This window comes from Trachurus trachurus, assembly GCF_905171665.1.
Source record: "Trachurus trachurus genome assembly, chromosome: 11".
Taxonomy (NCBI): domain Eukaryota; kingdom Metazoa; phylum Chordata; class Actinopteri; order Carangiformes; family Carangidae; genus Trachurus; species Trachurus trachurus.
In genome coordinates, this window is record NC_139904.1 from 18,315,667 (window position 1) to 18,339,070 (window position 23,404).

At 41.1% G+C, this 23,404-nt stretch overlaps 1 protein-coding gene across 2 annotated transcripts; it reads right to left on the reverse strand.

The window, feature by feature from the left end:
• Positions 1-1,439: 1,439 nt before the first annotated feature.
• Positions 1,440-21,653, reverse strand: tpd52 (tumor protein D52). 2 transcript variants are annotated; one of them, XM_083981588.1, is made up of 6 exons: positions 21,536-21,653; positions 6,347-6,474; positions 5,577-5,725; positions 4,922-5,023; positions 2,583-2,631; positions 1,440-1,872 (listed from the first exon to the last, which is right to left on the reverse strand). In XM_083981588.1, the coding sequence occupies exons 1-6, from the start codon at positions 21,552-21,554 to the stop codon at positions 1,750-1,752; spliced, it is 570 nt and encodes a 189-aa protein (XP_083837714.1). In that variant the 5' UTR covers positions 21,555-21,653; the 3' UTR covers positions 1,440-1,749. The 2 variants fall into 2 exon arrangements, with proteins under 2 accessions (XP_083837714.1, XP_083837715.1); XM_083981589.1 differs by lacking the exon at positions 21,536-21,653 and adding an exon at positions 10,824-11,341.
• Positions 21,654-23,404: the final 1,751 nt, after the last annotated feature.

Consider the following 23,404-nt stretch of genomic DNA (forward strand, 5'->3'; position numbering starts at 1 on the left):
TGAGATATTAAAGGCTATATTGAAGTTTCGCAGTGATCTGGGTCATGACATTTCATGACGACACAAGGTGTTAAAACCCGACTTCTGCAAACACAACACTGACCCACAGTCAGTGTTTGGAGATTTGCATCACTAATGGTTAGTAGGACTGCTGTTGGGAGAGCTGATCCACATGCCAGTTGTCCAACATTTTGGCTCTGTTTGCCCTTCAAGTTTTATTTTAACCTTCATTAGTAGCTCTATGCAACCAGCTTATAGTGTCAGGTGAGGGCAACACTTCAGTAGTTTTATATTTTCTCAGATATAATCATATGAAACAAGGTGGGATTGTAATGCAAACTCAGGACAATTGTGATTGATGTATCATTGATATAACCTTGTAACACTTAGAAAAAAAGGGTTTGGTATGAAAGCAGCGTTTTTTTTAGCAGATACTGTTTGTATATAGGCTATATATATATATATATATATATATATATATATATATATATATATATATATATTTATATCCTGTGTTTTACCAAGACTATCAAAAGATAGATTGATAGATTTCAGCAGGTCAGCAGGTTTTGTTCATTTAATGTAATTAAGCTTCTCAAAACAAAATAACAGGAATGGAAAAAAGGTGTACATGATTGGGTGTAAACTTCTCTACTATATTATGACCCTGTGTCAGTGTACAGAATAACACCCAGTGGTGTGCTGAGGGAGGCCAAATGTTAGATCCCGCTCTGAAACAATGGACAAGTGTTTAAATATTGATACTGGCTCTGGAGGAGAGACATTTATTTCACTCTCACCTCGGGTCAAGGCTGAACCTTGACTGTGTGTTTGCTCTGTCTCTGTTCTCATGATCTTGGCTGTTTTCCTGTTAACTATCTAAACGTAGAGATTTTTTTTTTTGTCAGGGGAATAAATGGGACACCTTTCTTTAATCCCGAAATGTATTTGAAAAGCCATTGGAGTTTTGTTGGTAGCTCAGTGGTAGTTCAATCCTGCGGGTGACATCACACACACAGTTGTACTTCTATGACACACACGGCATACATTCATAATGTGAACACAGTGTTAGACTACTTTATGATTGTGTGGTGTCCTAAGATGAATACAGTCAAGAAAATCTTGTTGGCCCCATAAAGGTAACCCACAGTAAACCAAGAACAGCCCCAAAATGGTGGCACAAAACAAGTGCTTAAAGTCATAAATCCAACATATCATAATAAAGGGCCATGCAGAAGCAACAAGCCAACAACTTCAAAGTATATTTTAAAGTGTAAATCCTTCTCTAATCAAGTTTGTAAGTGTAATTCCTTAGATATTGTTGTATTTTCTACACTCAAACAAACAAAATGTGAAAATGTGTTAAAAAAAAAAAAAAAAAAAAGGAGAACATTTGGCATCTGAGCTTCTCTGGTTAGATAAAGGCGGAAAATAAGGAGTGGAGCAGGGAGTATTTCTCCCATAGCGAGCCAGAATGGACTGAAAAATATACGAGTGGCACGAGACCACATGCCTGCACCCATCCCATGCTTTCAGTTTCCACACCAGTTAACTAGCGAGCGCACGTGTCAGACAATAAAGACCAGACAATTAGATCACAAAGACGGTGGGGGTAAGTCATTTGTTTCCAATAAAAAGGAGACTGGCACAAGGACTTTAAGGGGTGAGTGTTGATGGCTCTGGGGTTAGGGAGTCAAGTGGGGAGGGGTGGGGAGTGGGTGGGGGTTGGGGTGGGGGGTGAGGCGAGTCTCAGTGCATCGGTGTCTCCTGGGTGGGGGAGGCCTCTGGCTCGCTGAGCAAAGACTCGCTGGTTTGGCCGCTGGGTTCCTGGTCACCGGGCTCAGAGGTGGAAGGTGATGGAGTCATCTTGGTCTGAAGGAGAGGAGGAAAACAATAGTAGTTGTTTTTGTGTTTTGTAATTTACACACAAAACATTTAATAAAACAGGGAGAATATGTAAAAAAGAAAAAAAAAGAAAAACTCAAAGGGAAAAAAACACAAAAGCACAGGTCTTTACCATGTAACTTGTAATTTAATCAATTTAAGACTAGATTTACGTTTGATTTATGAGCAGTTAAGCACAACCTGACTATATTCAGGAGTATGGCTGGTCGCGTATAGCAGCTAACATTAACTGACTTCTTGAATGGAAGACCCTGCCCCTCAGTGGGGACCGGGTCGTCGTATCACGGCGGCGACGGCTGCGTCGGCTGCGTCGTCTCGCTCTCTTTTTTCGATCCTCTCGTCAGCTCCAAACTCACTCGTCTGCACCTCGATTACGGACCGCAGCGTGGTTTTCCACACAGCAGTCATTTAACTCAGGTGACAGAATAACAAGAGTCTCAGTACTGTTGCTGGTGTGTTTTTCAAAGTTGCGGGTTTGATTCTCGTGTTTGACGTCGCTCTGGCCAATCAGTGGAAGGCAGTCGGCTGACATCACGTTTTAGTATTGCCTCGGCTCGCTTGGAACCGGGGCTGAGGCGTTACCAAAAAAGTACCAGGTAGCAGGTACTAGGGGCTCGTAGAAAAGCGCCATAAAATAAGAATAAAGTACATTGCAAAAAAGGACATAATGATAATACCTTCAAAGTCTCCACTTTCTCCTCAAATGATTTGAAAGTTGGTGCATTCCTGTGATATGCAAAGATAAAAGATGAAAGTCAGTGACGAGATCACAGACAGAGCAACACTGGAAGTTAAAATGTACAACAACAACAACAACAAAAACTCTCTTTAAAATTCAACCCAAAAAAAGGGGAGCAAGGAAGCAAGGACGCTCACTGTGATCACTCCTTTAGAGGTCACGTTATCTGATACTCTGCACTGACAATGTGGGATTTTCTAAACTGGCCTCATTCTATTGTGTTCTACTGAAAAGGTGTTAGGAGGTGTTGATTTCATCAAAACAGAATCAAGAGAAAGCAGAATGAAAGAGACGAGACGAGAAAACGGTCGGCACATTTCCTCCAAAGATCGGCTTTCAGCATCTCAGAAGTTGAGTTTGATTTATCACAGTATGTGACTACACAAATCCACATTTCTAGAGAAGTTCAGAGAAACAGAGATTGATGTCCACGTCTTGTGATATTACAGTACATCATTGGTTTGTGCTAACTAACTTCATTCTTAAATAGAGCCAAAATATTTCAGTAATGGTAAATTCATAAAGATTTTCTTTTACTATTGAATGTGTCTTTGATACCATTGTTTTTTTTTTCGTTTACACACCAAATGTTCAATTATGTAAGAGATTAGTCTAGTAAATAGTTAGAGGATTAATGAATAATGAAGATAATCTCCAGTTACAGTGCTAATCTCTCACAGCCAGACCTTTACCTCATCAAAATCACTACAATCTACAGAAATTAAGCTGAAAATCTGACAGGAATTAGTGGACGGACAGTTACACTTCTAAACCAGTCAGGTTTCTTTGGCAGAAAACCAACCAGAAGAGCCGTTACTGCGAGTGGGCGTTTCGAAACTCAGCTAATCCATGCTGAATTTTACCTCAGTATTTTCCACAATATCTTTTTTTGCGACACCTCTGTGAGCTTGACAAAACTGAAGTTTGACTCTGAGAGATTATTAAAGCTGCATCTTCAATGAAAGTGGCTCGTTGCTCTTGCTATCCTTAAGCTACACACTCTTTATTCTCTGTATTCTACAACATGAAGCTTACAGAGCTGAAGCAAAACAACTTCTACTTTTCTACAGGAGGACAACAAACACTGTGCAGCCTTTGCCTCTTTCGTATTTGATTGTACATCCGTAGCTTGGAGGGCTCTACTGTGTTCCCGTCACACTAACACAAACTAGCTTTAGTCTCCTTACCTCATGACAGGCATACTAGCAGAGTGTTGTAATGAGCGCATGCTATCCGACAGCATTATGGAAAAGAAAGGGGGCATTAGTGATGGTCTTAGCAGAGTAAAGACAGTTTTACACAGAATCAACAGAGAAAGACGAGCACACATTTGCAAGCATAACAAACACTACAAACCCTCATTTGTTCTGCTATATGTTAAAAGAGCAAGTATTTCTACCAAGTGTATAAATCCTATAAATCCTGCTTTATCCTATTAAGATCGATTGTGTATTAACGCAGTGGGTGTGTGCTAATCCTTTGCATTATAGTTGAATATCTCGTCATCGAACACACACACACACAGTCCACTATGTGCATACACATAAGCACACGCGCTACCCCTTTGACCCCTGTCAGACCAACCCACCCCCACGCCCCACCAATCAACCAACCCCCTCCTCAACTGTGTTGCAGCTCATCCGTGAGGCTGCATTTCTCAGCACACTGCAGCTTTGAGGGGCCTAATAATCTTGTTTGCAGCTCAGTAATCCAGAGAAGAAGGATGACAGGGGAGAAGATGGATTAGGATCTTTGGGGGTGGGGTGGGTGGGTGGTAGGGGTGGGGGGGGGGACTATATCTTAAACAGAACAATCTGTTGTTGGTTTTAAAGCCTATTTGACCATGAAATATTAACAACAGTGCGTGCATATTACAATAATTATAAATAATACATATTACATGGTTTTGGTAAACCTGGTGGTTGTGAAATGTAATATCATAATGAACATTTAAATTCTCAATTGTTAGACAAACAATTTGATATACTTTCAGTAATATCAAACTATTCCTTTCAGTTCAAAATCCCTCATCTGAATACTGAAATTAATATTGGTAGGTATTATTGAACTGGTTCTGCACAAATCCAAATGCACCGCTGATGGCACACACAGGAACGCTGCAGGTTATGAAATGGACATGAATGAGTTATGAGCTACATCTGAGAAACTGTTCAGAGACAGATGAACAACAGATACTTTGCTTTCTCGGACCCCTAGTGCTGCAAAGAAACATGTTTTTTTGTACTGTATGCAGCCCCACTGATGAGGGACTCTCACCTGACATCCTCCAGCTTCCGGCTGATGGCGGAGCCCACGTTGGAAAAAGCTGCTGTGGCCTTCAGCCCCGCCTGAGAGAGCGTTTCAGATGTCCTCCTGTAGCTGAAAGAGAGAGAGAGAGAGAGAGAAGGGGAGACGGAGAGAATGAGACAGAAGTGACGTGCAGGAAAAGGAGAGGATATGAGAGCGATGAAAAGAGACTGAGAGATCAAAGACTGGAGACACGCATCAAGGTCAGAACTAAACCTTTGTGTCTTTTTCATTTTAAAAAAGCCTGAAAGCATCACAATGCTGCTCATTTCCTGTGGTGTGAAAGCAGTAGGAGTTTCACCCAGGCCACAGACAGCCTGTCAGGAGCACTGACATCTTTTTCCTCCTTGTTCAGATGAGAAAGTACCTTCTTGTGAGTGCAGCTGAGGGTTAACCCTGTCAGGGCCACTCAGACACACACACACAAAAAAAATCTAATAATCAAACAAGCAAAGAGCCATCGTGCACATGCTGGTGGATATGAAGCTGTGGGTCACGAGGTTTCTGTCTGATCATGTGTGTCATAAGCTCAAATCAACTGACAAAAGCTTGACAGGGGGGCGTCTTATGTAATGAGTGAACTATTTTGCGCTGCATGGTCAGACTGTGGAGGCTGAGGGCTTACGCAGTGGAGGTGGTGACCTCCTGCCAGGTTTTGGTGATGTTCTGCTTCAGCTCGTTGAGAGGTGTGATGCCCAGCTTCCTCTTTATGTCCGCCAGCTGCTTCTCTTTGGCTGCCAGCACCTGGGTCAGAGTTCGGATCTCGTCCTCTACCTGGACACACACAAATATACACACACATAAAATTTGAAATTAGCTGTATTCAAAATGTTGACTGTACATTAACCCCTTTTCCTAAATTAAAGGATAAATCTTGCAATATATTCTTTGACCTCAAACATAGCACTATTTCCCTGTTTTTTATGGTGCTGACTTAAGTTGTGTATGCTAGTCATTAATATATCTTTTACCTGTTTTAAACTGATGGGCTTGAGGCAGAGTGCGAGAGACATAAGATACTAAAACACAGACTGATATATTGCAGATTGCAGAGTGTTTTCATGGGATTTGTTGACATGTGGTATAATATACAATAACCTGCCTGCTTATCCTTCAACAAATCTCAATAAAGGAAGCAAACTAAATGATTGGATCACATATGGGAGGGTAAAACATGTCAAGAGCACTGCTTCCTGACAGCTTGGCCTTATTTGAATGGAAAAGTCCCTGAAGCCCTGACAGAAAAAACACAATCCATGTGGTGCATACACACAGTACTGTAGTAATTCTAACCCTCCTCCACTATATGCAAGTAAAGCTCAGTTTAACTACTCATGTCCAACACTTGACCTTGACTCTGAACTACGGCGGGTTTAATCCCTGATCCTTCCTGACCTTGTCCAGCTCTTCCTGCAGCTCCTGCCGCTCCTCCTCCGTCAAGACAGGTGGAGGGGAAGAGGGACTGACAGACGTCACAGCATCTTCTCCCACCTCCGGGACTGAGTCCGGATGCTGCTGGAAATCTGGGAGGAAAAAAAAAAGACATATCTGAAGTGAAGTTTTTTTTCTTTAAGTACACATTCACAAGTGGGTTTCCATTAGGGTGGGAATCCCCAGAGACCCTGCGATATGATATTATCATGATACCCATGTCTTGATATGATTTTATTGCAATGGTGCGATTTATTAGCTTTTTTAACTGCGAATTATGTCTCCAAAGGAAAACTTTGTTAAAGCAGAAGTAAGTGGAATGTTTGTGTTAATATAAGTCTTAAATAGTTATATCTTCCGACAGCAATCACTCACATAGAGTGTCTGGTCTGAAACACGGGTCTGTCAGTCACTCTGCTCTGCTGTAAGCCGAGTAGAAAACTTTCCTTGTATCCTACAACCTTTATCCAATGAGGAGAGAGAACGGCATAAAGGGGCGGTCCTCTCTGTGTGTGCAGCCAAGGGAACAGTTGCATAGACTGAGGACGATGCGCGTGAATGTGGTGACGTAGGGACGAGGGCGGGGACTGCTAACTCCATCCGCTGACAGGAAGTTAGCCAAAACGACCGGATCGCTTACTTCTGCTTTAACATCAGTTTTTTTCTAATAAGATAGAACTTCAGTTCTTAGTCTGTTCAGATCGATACTTGGTCTCCATATAATGATACAATATTTCCATGCAAAATATTGTGATACTATGCTGTATCAATTTTTTCCCCCATCCCTAGTTTCCATGGTTTTTCTATGTGACAACAGAAGCATGAGAGGGGGGGGCTGCTGTTGGTCGTAAAACTTAAGCTGTCATGCTATTCCTCTGGAGGTTGAGGATGAAGACATCCTGGAAGAAGCTTGGGGAATATGTTAAAGTTGTCAGTGTTGGACTATGAAATGATGTTGTTTAATGATGGGTGAACCAAAGAGCAGAAGCTTTTACATGATCCAATTCACAAGCTTTCATTCTTAATGTACAGCAGCAGCGCAGGAACGTCTTCCCCCTCTGACACACGGTCGTATTTTCACTGCACACACATTTACAGTATAGAGTCAGTGTGTACACACTTGTCTTTGATGTTTCTGTCTCTGGCAGAGCTGTGCCCAGTAGGAGCAGCAGTGCATCAATAATACAAAGAACCTTTTTCTAGATGGAGACATCCTGGGCTCAGACAGCATGAGAGCACAAGAGCAGAGGGGTTGTTAGGATCTGTCAGTCAAAAGGACAACAGTGGGTGAGAATGTTTTGCACTGGAATCAGCAGCCTCCAACTGTCTCTGAGGTAATTTTTCTTTTCATTTCATCTTTCCTTGCGTTTCAGAGTAAAAGTCAAAATAGAGAAACAAAGACAAAAATGGAAGAGAGCTTTAAAAGGGAAAAGGACAAAGGAAAACCCCAAGAGCTGAATAAAACAATATAGGGGGAGGGAGACAAAGAGAAACTGGTAGGGAATAAGTTTGTGGTGTATACACAATGCTTTTATCTCTGCAGGAACGGAAACACAACTTTGATGTGAACTGAGAAAAGATATGAAACGGGTCTGAGAGTAGAATTCATGAAAACAAAGGCCCTGTAAAGGTCATTTAGTGATGATATGATAGTAAAAAAAAAAAGACTGGCACTTCGACCCACAAATCCTGTACCAACTAGCCTACTAGTTTGTTGAGAAAATATTCAAATATGTACTGAATTTCTATGAGATATTTAGTGTATTTTATTGTTGACAGTTCAGAGCTACGTCTTCACAGATTTGTCCTGTTTGGAAACATCAGCATCATTGACCGAATCCATTATTTCCAGGTTGAAGGCGGCCGCCTCATTGTTTCAAATCCGTTGCACCGTGACCACGCCCTGCTGTGATGTCACTCTGTACTGACCGACACACCCTGTAGCACACCTCTACATCAATGTAGCAAAGTGACAAGTTAAACCACTGGAGGTCAGCAGAAACAAAAAATGATAGCCGGCATGTAAGTGTAGGTATTTGGCTTTATTTCACGTTGAGGATGTTTAAACACAATTTAATCAAAAGAAAAATCACTTTTAAATCTATTCTGAAGGACTAAAAGGTTCTTGTATGATCTGTGACTGCTGAATTTCATTTTTCAACAAACCCTGTATCCTCTCCCTCCCACCTCATTCCACACACTTGGCACCCATCCTCTCTTCCACGTCACAAACCAGTACTCCCAGTACTTAAAAAAAACAAGCATTTTAGCTGAGACAGGGGTTAGTGAAGGCAGAGAGACTAAAAAATTCACAAGAACCTGCTGATGTGAACACCCACGAAGTCTACACTGGAGTTTCCACAAAACCGTCTGGAGAGCAGCTGATGAAGTAACGTCTCATCATGAGCTGAGAGCTGCCTATATTCACCTTTTACATTAATTAAAAACCACAAGAATAAAAACAGCAGATCTTAAGGACAAATACTTATGTCCAAATATACTGGAGTGAGAAATCTGTGATCAACAATTTAACAGAGGAAAAAGAGGCGGGCATTCCAGTAATTAGGTGAGAAGAAACACAGAGGAAACTCTCCTTTCAGTCCTCAGCCCTGAAACCACCCCCACTGTTCAAATGTTTCACTTCATCTGCCCTCAAGCACTTTTCGCCTCATCTATCTCTCAGTCTTGTCTTACATTTGCCCTCTCTTCCAATTACTGGTGACACAGCAGTGCCACACACACTCACACACAGAATATACAGACACACACCTGCTTACAGAGAGAGAATTGTGTAATGGACACTTCCCTTATAACGGCTAAAATGTCTTATCTCTCTCCATATGAAATAAAACTATGATCCTTTGTCATGATGTTCTATATAATACTGCTCCAGGTCTGTGTTTCTATCTAATTTGCATCCAACTTAGAGTTTTGTAATAACAGTGAAAGAGCAACACTACCTTTGGGTGAGAGAACAGGTTCAGAGCTGAGATATCTGCTGTGTAAATTTCTGTGTTTTGTAGCCCCGGGCAGAGATGTGAGATCTGTATGAGTGTGAGTGTGGAGGTTGTTCCGTGTGAGTTATCGTAGCCGCAGAGCTTGATTTCCATCACTACCTGCTAAAAGCAAGAGAGAGTTAAAAAAAAAAAAAACAACAACAACAAAGGGAGTGAGAAAGAGAGAAGTTTGGCCTGCCGCACCAAACTGAACATCCACTCACATCACCGACCTTCCCCTCTGAGCTCATTTCCTTTTAACCATGTTCTGCCCCACGACAGCTTTAAGCCTGTGTAGTCGTCAAATGTATGACGAGTTAACAGAGCGAGGTTTAAATCTGAAGCATGTCTGACGAGGGCTGCATTTTAACTGACCTGCCAGACTCCCAGCACTTATTTGTTTTTGTGAGGTCAAAAGAAACGCCCTGCTTTTGTTAAGGTCTACTGCACTAGATAGCATAATCACCTGGTAACTGCATCATAATTAGTTTTGCCATCTACAAACAGCAGAGAGAAATGTGAAGTTGATAGACTTCTTTCTTCAGTCTGGATGCTGATATCACTTCTTTGTGAAGAGCAACAATTACATTAGGGTAAAAATAAAAACATGGCCGGAATGCCACGAATGCTAAATATAGACATATCCATAATCCAATCTCCCTCACTGAAACCTCAACACAACGTAACAAAACAGTAAAACAAGCTCTTTCATTTTCTGATGTGACCTGACAAAAGTCACAAAAGCGCTCTGCACAGACGGAAAGTCACACAAGAATTGTTACGAGGACTTTTCTGGCTCTCCTCAGTCCAACATGATAATTAAGTTGCCTCTGATGTGCTGCTCTGGGTTTTATTATTGGATCAAACTTTGTTCAAATTGAGAGACAAAAGAGCAAAAAGGGCCAAGACAGTCTGATGAAGAGACTCCAACATGAGCTAACATGTGACCCTGAGATACAGTAAAGTCTAGTCTTGACTTTTTCAACAGAAAAATGAAGTGATGATGTGATATGAAGATACATGTGAATTTACAATGAGTCATTCATTTTTTAGAATGCATTAACTACAGTGCAAACCTGTAAATGGCCAAAAACATTTGGTGATTCAAGCAGTGCAGCAATGGAATAATCACAACCACAGCAGCATTTAATTGAATCTCATCTACCAATATGATCATTTTCTAAATGGTAATGGGAAAAAAATTGACCAACCTAAATGAAAGTTAACTGATAAATTGGCAAAAGCTGCTGTCATACACACCACAACCAATTATCACTTGTCCCCTCCCCCTTCCAGTTTGTGTTCCCCCAAATTCTTCCCGTCCAATGAACCAAACCCATGTTTTGTCTCTGTCTAGCACACAGTTACACACACACTCTCACACACACACACACACACACCCTGACATCCTCCACCCAGCCTCTCCCTTTCCTCCTTGTTGATACCTCTGGCTTTGACAGCTGGCGAGCTGGGCGGCGTGTCGCTGTAGGCTGGGGAGAGGTAGAGGTAGCTGGTGTTGACTCCTTGTTCAAAGTCGAACGGAGAGTGGTATTCCTCCAGAGGCTCCATGTTTACGGCTTCTTGTTGTTGTCGTGTGCTGCTGCTGGTCGGCGCGACTACCACCTCCCTGCCACCGCCACTACCTAAGTGAAACCAGCCAAGTGCTGATTGTCTGCATGTGATCCAGGCGCGTGCTGGCTGGCTGTCTGTCTGTCTTGTCTGTGTTTCCTTGTTTACAGCGTCCCCGGACGAGAGAGACACACGCTCCACGTCCAAGTGCGTGTACGTATGTAGAAGGAGGTTCTGTATCAGCTTTCAGGTGGTCAGGAGGTCAGAGGGAGCCGGTTTTCTAGTTTCCATTTCTGCAGCAGGCCCACGTGCTGTAAACCCTCTGCTTCTTAACTTGCTGTTAATAAGTTACCTGTCCCGGCCGTCAAGCAGCTGTTGCAGCAGGTACCCACACTGTTGCTACACACACACTCCCACCTTCCTTTCAGACATCCAATCAGTGCCGTGCTCAGATGCTAGCCACTGACTGTTAGCAAAGCTAGTGCGGCCGTGACATTGCGTGATACTCCAGTTTCAATACTCTCAGGTCTCTCTGTCAATGCACTCCCTTCCCTTCCTCCCTCCTTCACTCAATTTCCGTCATCAAGCCTGTCATCCCAGTAGGAAATAAAAGAGGTCCCATTTGTGTGTGCTGGTCACATGATGCATGTGTGTGAGAGAGAGAGTGAGTGAGTGTGTGTGTGTGTGTGTGTGTGTGTGTGTGTGTGTGTGTGTGGGGAGGGGGGCATTAGATGGAAAGCATAATCTGCAGTGTCCCAGATTACAGCAAAGCGCTAATCCAGAGAGGCCAGTCCATCTTGGAGCAGCAGTAATGCTAGTCAGCTAGAATAGATGGGAGAGGACGCCAGAGGCAACACTCACTGTTGTCTGTTTGAGGGAAAGTGCTCTGTGTGGTAGAAAGACATGTACACGCGTCACTGCGTGTCTTTGTGTGTTCATACAAGGCCTGCAACTGATGATTTTCTTTATCAATAAGTCAGAAATAGATTTTCAAGAGTAATCAAACAAAATCCTATCACAGTTTCATCCATCTGGCTGCACTCTTGTGTCAGATTATTCATTGATACTGACGGTCAACATATCAAAAGCAGAATAGAGGAAACGCATCGTGTGTAAACAGAATAAATATGGCTGTGTAAGCTTTCTTTGTTCTACAATGCATAGTAACTTCTTGTTATCACATGTGCTGACCATTGTGATTGTCCCAGTATTTGCTCATTTACTTGCTACACCTACTGCTAACCCCCTGAGGAAGAAAAGACCATGATAATATTCAGTATCATATCTGATGTCAGAACTGTGGACCCTGAGTCAATGGCAGTTTGACAAACACACTTGTGTGTGTAGCTATGCACCCATGAGAGATGCCAGGATTATCCAACACACATGATGACCAACAAATGCTGCTCCTCCTGCCTAAATCTTTGTCAATGGGACACAGCCACACCCACGCAAATAACAGAAACTGTAGATACAATCAATAATATAGTTAACGTCTCTGGTTTTATTTAGTTTTAATAGCTCCAAAACTTAACTCGCTTGCCCTGACAACATGCCAATGGCTTAATGTCATAACAGACAAAGACAAAACACCAAATATTGGTTTTCACTTAATCATTTTACCATCATCGCTTGGTAACAGGAGCATTCATCCTACTAAGGTGCAAGCTTTAAGGTACTTCACTGGTCTATATGAAATGCAGTATAGTTCTTGTGTAAATCATATGAAAGGAGTTTTCATGTCACACTGAAACAGTTAAAACTGCCACTTAACATTCATGGACATTCTTAGACTGTCAATAGATACCGGCATGCCAATGTGTGTGAGCAAGCACCTGCTGATACTCTCAAGGCTGCAGTGAAATGGAAAAGGAACCTGGTGGCAACTGTTATGACTAGATGTCCACAAAAGGCTTAAAAGCTCTGAATGAGGAGATAGAAAAGAGAAACCACGCAACTGGGATTATTGTATGTTAACTATTGTGAGTATAGGAACCACTGAAAGTCAGATGCGTAGTTTGATCTGGTGACCAACAAACTCTGAAAACAAAGTGGTAAGGATGAGAAAGAAAAGACCCACAAATCGTTGTACACAAACTCAGTGGTCATGTACCACAACGTTTGACTTTCAAGGTCAGACTCTTCAACTCAGTCCACATTGCTACAAGAAGGAGGTAGTCCTCCCAAACAATAACTGAAATGTCAAAAGAGAAAGTAGCTACACCAGTTCATGTCTGTAACAAAATATTCACAACTTGATTTTTAAAACTAATGTGGATGGACCATGTTCAGTCTGTACACTGAGCTCAGGCCTCCTCAGCCAACATTCCTCTGTTGCTGGAGCCAGACGAGTATGTTTATATGATCTTCTGTAGGAAATACCTTGCACTGAGAGGCAGATAGCACACCAGCCTTGAAGCCTTGAAGCACAGCAGGAAAGATTCCACAATCGACTACATCAAAGAGAAGAGGTGGAGATTCAAGTTTCTCCTGTAGCTCTACCTTCTCTGAAGTACATGAAGAGTTACTCATTTTATACACAGATTGATGGAAATAACGACGATCTGCACAAGTGCAATTCAACTTTGCACGTCAACACACAATTCATTAACTATAAAATTAGTTATTTGCAACCTTCAGCCATCCAGTGATATTAGGATGTTGCTGCAGGTGAGAAAACCTGTTTCAAATGTGTGCACAACATTTAAATTCACACTCGTGCAGACTGTTGAAGGTTTAAGGAAGATCATGTCCACACCAACCGGACCAAACTGAAAAACACAAGACTCATTTGACATTCTCAGATATTTCAGTGAATCATTCAAAGAACACATGACTAAGAAACCGCTTTTGAGTTTTAATGTTCATGACAAAATTATCCTGCAAATGGCACGTGTTTTAAATGTGTTTTAGTGGTATTTATAACAGCAGTGTATAATAATAGAAACACTATGATGTTTAGAGTGACAGACAGGTCATGATGAAATGAATCGGGCACCAAGCCCTGCTACTGTGCATGTGACAGCCCTGTACAATGAATGTGTGAGGCTGTGGGTCATGCATAGCTAATTAATGTAACCGTACTGCATGATATGTAGAATCAGGAGCTATCGCACTGTGCTTTCATTCAGCAAAGTCACCCCAGCAAATTGCAAACTAAGTACTAGAGGGAAATCCTTAATTTATGCTGCCATCAAAATGCACAATGCCTTTTGTTACTTTTTATATCATTATTTATATCATATCATTGTTATGTAAACTGCTGTACGATCTGAATTTCCGAGGGATTAATTAAGTATTTTCTATTCTATCATACACACATGCACTAAAATGGGCCTAAATCCTTAACAGCTTCTCTCACTCACAAGATTCATTTTTGTTCAGAAACTTTACACTTGTACAACATAATGGCTACTGAGAGTCTACAACATCAAGATCCAAGTCCCTCTTTGTTGTAAAAGGCTTAAACTGTTCTTCTTCTGAGTCTTAACTGATCTCAGATGAAACAGGAAAATGGCCAAATGTTAATTAACCATGAGATGAATTACGACCCACCGTGTGAAAGGGGCTACTCATTCATGAGAGACACTGGTATGCTTAAATTGGGGAGATTATCACATGGTAATATAATATGTTAATCAAAGAATTCCTTTTAAGTCTTTTAAGAATTTGCTTTAAAAATAATCTCTGATCAAAACTCAGATTTCAGCGTGCTCTTGGATTGGATTGTTTGATAAATTTGATTTATTAACCAAAACAGATAAGAACACAAAACCCAACCCTTGGCTCCTGTCCACTCAGACCAGGAACAAACAGCCATTTTCAAGTGGTTAATGAAGAACAGCATGAGATCAATTACCTTCCTATTCATGGCGTACCCTGTCACATGATTAGCCTAAAACAAGAATCATGAGACATGGATGACTGGATCCAACGCGCGTGCCCATACAGTTGCCATGATGTGTGCATCATGGGAAAACTGAGAGACCAAAGGCAAAGGGTGGCTTCACCTCAGTATCATGTCCTCATCTCACATCTACATATTCAACCTCTGTTATGTCACACATGTGCTCCTATCTACTCTGTGACGTTTAAATAACAACTAAGCAATGGTCTGACACTTTGGGAAATACCCTTATTGGTTGTATTGCCAAGAATTCAATAAGTTAATATTGTTCTCATGTTTGTACAATAAATACAAGACCACTGCCTATACTGCCTACTGCTTAGCTTAGTTTAAAGATGGTGACTGGTGACTTTCTCAAAACTTTGACTCTGCAGACTTGCACCAAAAGTATAAAGGACTCTGATCTTGAGGAAGAAGCTTGTTTCCTTAGTGATAAGAGTTTCCCTCACAGTCCCCCAACTGTCACGTCGTGGCTGAGTGTGTCAACATGGTTCTCTTTTAATTACATAACTAGAATAACCACCTCACAGTTGTCCTCCAGTAGTATTCAGTATTCAGAATCTTACGATATGTGAACATAATGTGAAATTAGTGTGAAATATTTGTCATAATTGTTTTGAGCCCAAGTAAAACCACGTGTACCAAATTTAAAGGTTCAGTGTCTAATAATTGTCAAGGTTAATTGTCAAAATCTGAATATACTACCCATGAATATATTTGTATAAGTGTATAATCGCTATAAAATAAAATTTGTTTGGTTTTCGTAGCCCTATAATTATAATTTTATATATACACGTATGGTCTTGCTTTAGAGCAGTGCTTCTCAAAGTGTGGGGCACGGAGACATGACAGGTGGGGAGCGACAAACGGGAGGGAATTTTAAATTTCATGCCTATCTTACTGTAAATGCTATTGACAACAAAGATAATTCACTCTAAACAAAACAGCCACACACAAACAAAGTAATAATGAATAGCTAAAATTATTAAAAAGCATTAGGAGACCGGGAGAAAAAATGTAACCTGGAACTAAAGTGCAAAAACAATGATTGACGTCAGGATGTTAATTGCAGCGGGCCAACATTTGCAGCGGGACAACAAGGTAGCAGCAGCAGCAGCAGCAGCAGCAGAGAATTTCTAATAGAGACTGGCTCTGGTAGCAGGCTGCTGGGTTCACACCAAGGGGGCAGTTGTCGGTCTGAGAAGTGAAGCTCACTTCCGCGTTCAAAAAACTGCAATCCCTTCGGCTTCCTCTGGGGACTGGTGTCAGAAGGGAGCATTCCCCATCGACCCCCATGTTAAAATCGCCGACTTTACATCCTCAGTAAACATGTTAAAAGCCTGGTGTCAGAACGTTTTTTCGTCTCAATCAATAGTTTCTACCCCCACACACACTCTGAGGGGGGTGAATTTTTTTAAAACTCTGCCGTTTTACTGTTATTAGGTTAAAACTCTGGCCAATTAGGGCGCGGAAACGTTGAGCGACAGGTCCGAGCAGCTCCGTGGACAGCTGCTTCGAGGCCAGTGGGCGGGTTCTCGGCCGGCCAATCCAACATGGTGCTGTTCAGGCCGCCATATTTGAGTCACAAAAACGACTCCCCAAAACCAATGGGTGACGTCACGGACGCTACGTCCATTCTTTTTACAGTCTATGGTTCACACCGGACGCCGAAGCACCGCGAATAGCGCGGAACAGAGACCGCTTCCCTTCGGTGCTCAAGTACCGGTTGTGTAGTTCAGACCAGAAGCGACTCGCGCCCTGCAGCAATCGGTTCGGCATCTGGTCAATTTTGCCCGCGAGCCGCGTCAATCTTGGCAGGAAGTCACACACGAAACAACGAGAGAATCCGGTCAATTGTCAAAATAAAGCACTTTTCAAAATAAAACACAGCGATTGACAAATGCGATCATATTTGTGTGCGTTTTATAGCTTATTTCAGACTCGAGAGAGATGAAAACACGCACGCACACACACACACACACACACACACACACACACACACACACACACACTTCTCAGCTCAACATTGAGCATGACTTGAGGCAGTTTCAAGCCTGCAACCCCGAGGATGTGCAGTGCAAAACAGGCACATTGCAGCCACTAATGCAGGGAAAGTTCACTTGTTCATGTTTTTGTTTTTTGCACAGATTGCAAATGAAACACTGTTTCATTATTTGACTACTGTAGCCTACTTTTACTTTTCGTTTTTGATCTGCACTTTTATTTTCTCTTTTTGAACTTTGTGTTATTTCATGATTTTGATTTTGACTCATAAAATATGACTGATATACTTGGTGCTAGTAAGTTCAATAAATTTGAAGTAATTGTGGTTGGGGCGACGGGGGGAAGTGGGGCTTGAAAATCCCCACTTGTTAAAAGTGGGGAATGACGAAAAAAGTTTGAGAACCACTGCTTTAGAGAGTGTCACTATCTTGTGCCGCCATGTTATGGCAGCCCGAACGGAAAATCCCAATATCCAGCCAGCGAGAGAACGTGTTTCGTGAGTTTCGTGTTCATAAATAAACCAACGAACCAATGAAGAAGGCAGAAGGAAAGAACAAGGAGTATCGTAATATCTTAAAATTGTTTCGATCTTCACCTCATCGCTCCATGCTCCTGAAATACTTTGTGGTAAACAAGTTTATTTGTCTTCGGAGGCCACCGTCACTTTGAGGGGCACACAGCAGATGCCTCATAAAAAGGAGGAGGACCCTAAAACCATACAGCAACGTGTGCAACACAACAATGGAGGGATGTGGAACATGGGGACAGAAATTCCCGTCTCTCTGGAGTCAGTGGTCAGGCTCGCAGCACCGCAGTACTTGTAGCTCTCCTTTATCAACGCCTGGTGCATCTCTGAGAGAAAGAGTCTGAATTACAGATCAATGCTGGAAGGGAATAAGGTCTGATTTCTACACTCACTGTGTTTCATTTCATTTGACAGAGAGGCCCTACGTTTCTCTCCACAGTGTCATGTTGGGAGTTGAGGTGAGAGCTCAGCCGGGCCAAATCTCACAGGTGAATGAAAAATTCTCCACGAAGAAGCACTGTGCGATTCAATTTCCGCTGTCTTATTTGAGTTTTAAAAAATATATAAAACTGTAAATATAGAAGATAAATATTTTAAACAAACATGACACACAGCATTGTAATCTACATCTCCTCACTCTGAGCATACTGTGTGCAGTGTGTGAAACATGAAATTCTGCTTTGGAGCCAGCTTATTCTTCAGACAATAAAGTTAAATAAAACGTCTGCATGAAACCTTTTAAGAGCTGCTTTCAATTAACATGGCAGCCATGTGTGTTGACAAATATGTACAGCAATGTCCGAAAGTCTGAGGCTGCCTTTTGGAAATAAGTCTCAGACCCCACTCCATACCAGTAATGATTTTGGAAAACATTAGTATTTAACATTACATTAGTATCCTTCATGTATCACATAACAAATCTAGACAAACAAATATTGTTAGCACAGAAATTTGACAATGTGCAGCTGTAGTCATGACCAAACATTGCACTATTTATTATAATTAGATCAGACAGTTAAAATACCTTTTACCTTTTGCCATTTCATACTGTGTTATTCTCATATCTTGATTTGTGATAAGATTACAAGTCTAATCTCTAAGTGAAACATTTACGCCTACTGAATTTCTGCCAAAGTATTATTTTGTTCTAGTAAAAACAAACGTCTTAACTTGAACAAGTCAGCTGTACATACAGTACATAGCTGGGGGATGTTGTCTGTGACAGCTGAAAGCATCTAGTTGTGTCTCATTGAAATCTAATAAGGCAAAAATGTTGGCCACTGCTCATGATCAATCTCATTAGACGGTGGAGTTGAAAAACAAGACTGGTGGGCCTGACTGTCACATTTTTTGAACATCTGTTTTGAGCCAAATTCATAAGAGTCTGTCAAGAAAGCAGAACAGCAACATTTAACAGTTAAAAGTTACAGATCAGGCATAGCTGATTTGTCAAGCTTTATCTAACTTACTGTAATTTCTGGTATGAAATATTTGGAGTATTTCAGGGGAATTTAGAGTAAATACGATCATTTACCAAAACACTCTTGATCCAGTGTTACCGGCATTTGTTACGGAATAACTTCCACACAATTCTCTTAAAAATGCAATAAATGGACACTTTGGATGGAAACAAATATTCAAATACAACAAAGACTAACAAATAAATCATGTTTGTACACTATATAGTCCCCAAAGAGAGCTTACAGTTCCACTGAAAAGTAAGAACCACTGGAGCAAAGAAATCGCCAGTCAAGCAAGAACAGATGTGCACTAAAGTCACAATTGGAAACTCCATTCAACTGCATGGAAATAATGAAGCACAAAGAAAGAGCTGTTTGTTATCAAAATGATCATCTACACAAACACGTGCGCACATACACGTACAATCAGAATAAAGCAGGCTCCACTCCTCTGACAACTCCTTAAAAAGAAGCACTAGTAACAACACCAGCCTCCCTATTGCTAAAACATGCCTCCTCCTCCTTTCATCTGTATTGTTCAGCTGAAATATTAGGATATGGTGGAGTGACACTAAACACCAACTGTTTTTTTTTCTGGGCAAACTGAATCGTAGGCAACTGGACTTGAATTTGTCTGGGAAGACGTTTCGCCTCTTATCCAAGGGGCTTCATCAGTTCGTACGCAACAAGTCTTACTAATCCGGCTAGTTGGAGTCCAGTTGCCTACGATTCAATTTTCCCAGAAAAGAACGATGACCTGGATGAATGAGAATATCCATAGACATAAACACCAACTGGACTAAATTAAACAAACTCATTAAAAAAGTGAAGATGTGTAATGATGTTCTTCAAAGTGCTGTTACTGCTGACTGTGTAGGTTGACACTCACATCTGACACTGAAGTTACTGATGGCTACAGGACACAGCTACCTCAGATACCGGTGCAGGTGTGACTGTGTAAAGGAATTCACTGCCTTTTGTCATGACAGTGTGGAAATGAAAAGAGAACAGAACTCATTAGTTCCTATGTTGATATTTAAATGGAAACGCCGACAACTAGGAAGGATGAAAATGTACTTCTGGCTATACTAGACCATGAAGGAAGCAAAATAAGTACTGTGATTTTGATTAATACTAGCCAGCAGTACAACTGAAAAGTATGTCCTGAAGTGAAGTCCGGCATTCATCATTTTTCTAACTGTGTTTCCAGCGCTATGGGGGGGGGGGGGTATTTACAGCCTGAACTGTTGGTGCATCAGTTGCAGACTCACATTGGAAAATAGTGTAATGTGGAGAAGGAAAAACCGTAAACTGCACTTCCAAAGAGGAACCATGGTCACAAGACAAGCTGCCCCTCACGAACTCTGACTAAGAAATTATTTTCTTAAGAATACCATGGGTGTAATATTCCTCTCAAGCAAATGAAACAATATTATCATATATATTCAGAAGTTATCTTATGTTTCGTAAATTTTGCATTCAGTGCAGGGCAATTGCAAAGCATTTCAATTACTGTGTCCAACTCCAGTAACTGAAATGGTTTACATTTATAAAATTGTCAGACTATCATAATATTAATAATTGACAAATCCAAAGTTCTGACCCTATGTCAGTGTAGAACATGTACTGTACATTTCCCTTTCAAATTACTTTTCACCTTGGGGCAAAAAAAATCATATGCAGACAACAGGAAATTATATTTCTGAAACGAGGAGGGTGTATTTGCTGTAGGGGAATAATACGGTCAGAGCTATGCCCTTAATACCTGGCATCCCCTTGAACAAATAAATGTCTATGTTTTGATAAACTAAACTGAACTAAATACACTGTCTCATATACAAGCATTGTATGTGAGTCACTTTTCTTGTAATGCTGCAAAAACACACACACTTCCCTGGGAAGCAGCTGTCACAACCCTGGGTAAGGACAAGAGACTGTGTGTTGGAATGAGAGAGCAGATGGCTGCCTAGCAGGATTGGAAATGTCCAGGTAGGTGTAGGAAAGGAAACATAGAATACATACCCTCATATACTCTTATATGTGATATTAAGATAGGCTACTTTGCAGTCCCACAGTTTTTTTTTACAGTCTATGAGTCCCACGTGTGTGTGCTAAGGCCTGTTTGACCTCACCTACAAACCTGACAGCTCCTCTTAATACACACTGATAAAGAGGAGGGGTGTGTTACTTTTAAACAAAACTTGTGCTCTCAATGTTCTGTTTAAAAAAAAGGCCAGAAATGTAGACGGTGTGGCCTGCTTGTGTGGTGGGGGACACTAAGCAAACGTCAAAAAGTAAGCTGTCAAAAGGCTACAACTTAACTAGATTCTCACATCTGCATACAACCTCAAACCCGACTCATCAAAATGAGAACTTCCTCGTTTGTGTGTTACTGAAGTAGCATTTGAACACATGCTCTGCAATATTGAACTTCCGTCTTATTTTAGTTCAAACTTTTTTGACACTATGTTAGCGTATCCCAAATATTAATTTTCTACCCCAAACCTGGCTGTCTCTATCACAAAACGGCACTTTATTCGAGTTTTAAAAGTAGCATATGTTCTCAACGGACAAAGTTCAGTCGCTGCGCAAAGTTAGCTAGTTTGCTAACTTTCATGTGACATAAAAGCAGATTGAAAACATTATCGGTCTACGACACCGGCACGGTTAAACAATTAAGCAAGTCGTTACCTTTCTCTGCATCCTCCATTGTCCGGCCGAAGAGTTGTTTCTGGTAGTTTTATGTCCAGAGCCTGCAGGTTGCTCACTTGCCTGCTGCAGACCTTCCTGTTCTCCCTCTCATGTTGCCAGGCAGCTCGCCGTGCGGGGTGGGGTCCGCGGTGACGTCAGCACGCAGCAGTGTAAACAGAAGCGAGCACGTGGATCAAGTTTGAAACCGTCAACAAGGCGCAGCTGCATGGCAACGACACGTCGCTACTCGGTTAGTAGAGATAAAAACCAACCCTGACCCTTACACAAGCTGTTTTACACTGCTAATATGCACTTTTTATGGTATTGATGTAATTCGTCAGTATATTTATATGTATAATATGTTGTATCCTCTTCTGAGACTGCAGTTCATTTATGTTGGCACTGCCTTGTGTGTGTGAATATACTACTGTATACATGCCACAATATATATAATTTCGTTTTTATTGCATCCTCCCAAAAAACACAAGTGTATTTGTTTAAGATAAAAGAAAAACAAAATATGAGTTTATATCAAGACATCATTACGTCACTAAAGAAGGGGGCGAACACATCACATATAGAAAAGTGTATGGTGCTTCTGATCCCAAAACAGTTACATTCCTATGTTATACTTCTGCCTCGGACAAATTTCAAGTAACATCCATGTTCATTCATAGTCACCATAATGTGAAATTTTGTCATAGCTGATTTCTGTGTAAAGTGTTGAGTAATGGCTAAAAGATGTTTCCTGAGGTCACCGTGATCCTGACCTTTGACCAGTAAAATTGAATGAGTTCATCCTTGAGTCCAATTGAATTTGTTTGTGCCAAATTTGAGGGGACTTGCAGACAGATAACATAAAAATAATATGCCTCTGGCTGTTGCTGTTGCCAACGCAAAGGCATAAAAACTGGTGTGTGACCTGCGGTAATCATGTACAGAAGGTAGAGCAGTAGGAATGTTTGGAATGCAGCTTTTATATGCCAACAAAATTCGTCAGTTGATTTGTTGATCTAATATGGACATATTTTTGTTCATTTCACATGTCTGTGTTTGCTTCCCAAAATCTGTTCAATCTCTATTCTATTCTGTTTGTTTGTTTGTTTGTTTGGATCTCTTTTAGCGCACTTGGGCTATTCTTCAAAGAGTCCATGGAAGAATAGCCCAAGTGGGCTAAAAGAGAGTCATTAACAGTTGCCTATAACATATCTCAGAACTGAAGTATAAGTTCGACATATTTACTGAATGTTTTGAAATATTCATTCATAAACACTTAAATTGAAGACAGTTAAACTGAATGTGAAACAGACAGCTTGACTTCCCCCCTCACTTACAATGTAATCACCACCAGAGTTTGAAACACATCTTATACGAATACAATAAATGATTTATTACCTAGCTGAAGGTATAATAGTGTCAAACACTCAATCACACATACCTGCAAAGCATACGCATTTATTTAATTCCTGAGATAATCATTTGACGTACACAATCCAATTCACTGCAGGGGAATTAAATTTGTCGGTCTCATTCCATTTGTAATGTCAGGTTGATAACCAGTCCTTATATGAACTGGAGAAATAAAGAGATACATTTATCATGCATGCCATACCTTATAGCCCCCTTGGGAATTTCACCACCATAATGGGATATACGACCCCCTAGCTTTTATCCCCTACCTTAATCAAAACCTTTGGTTAAAACTCTTTCTTGTTCACATACTAGGTGCAAAGCCCTTAATTGGACAGCACTGAAACTATACACCCAACTATGTTAAGTATTACAAACAGAGATGTTCACATGAAAGAGTGCCACCTGCTGGACCCAACCTTGATGACATTGAAGAGAGATGGACCGGAGTTGCTTGTT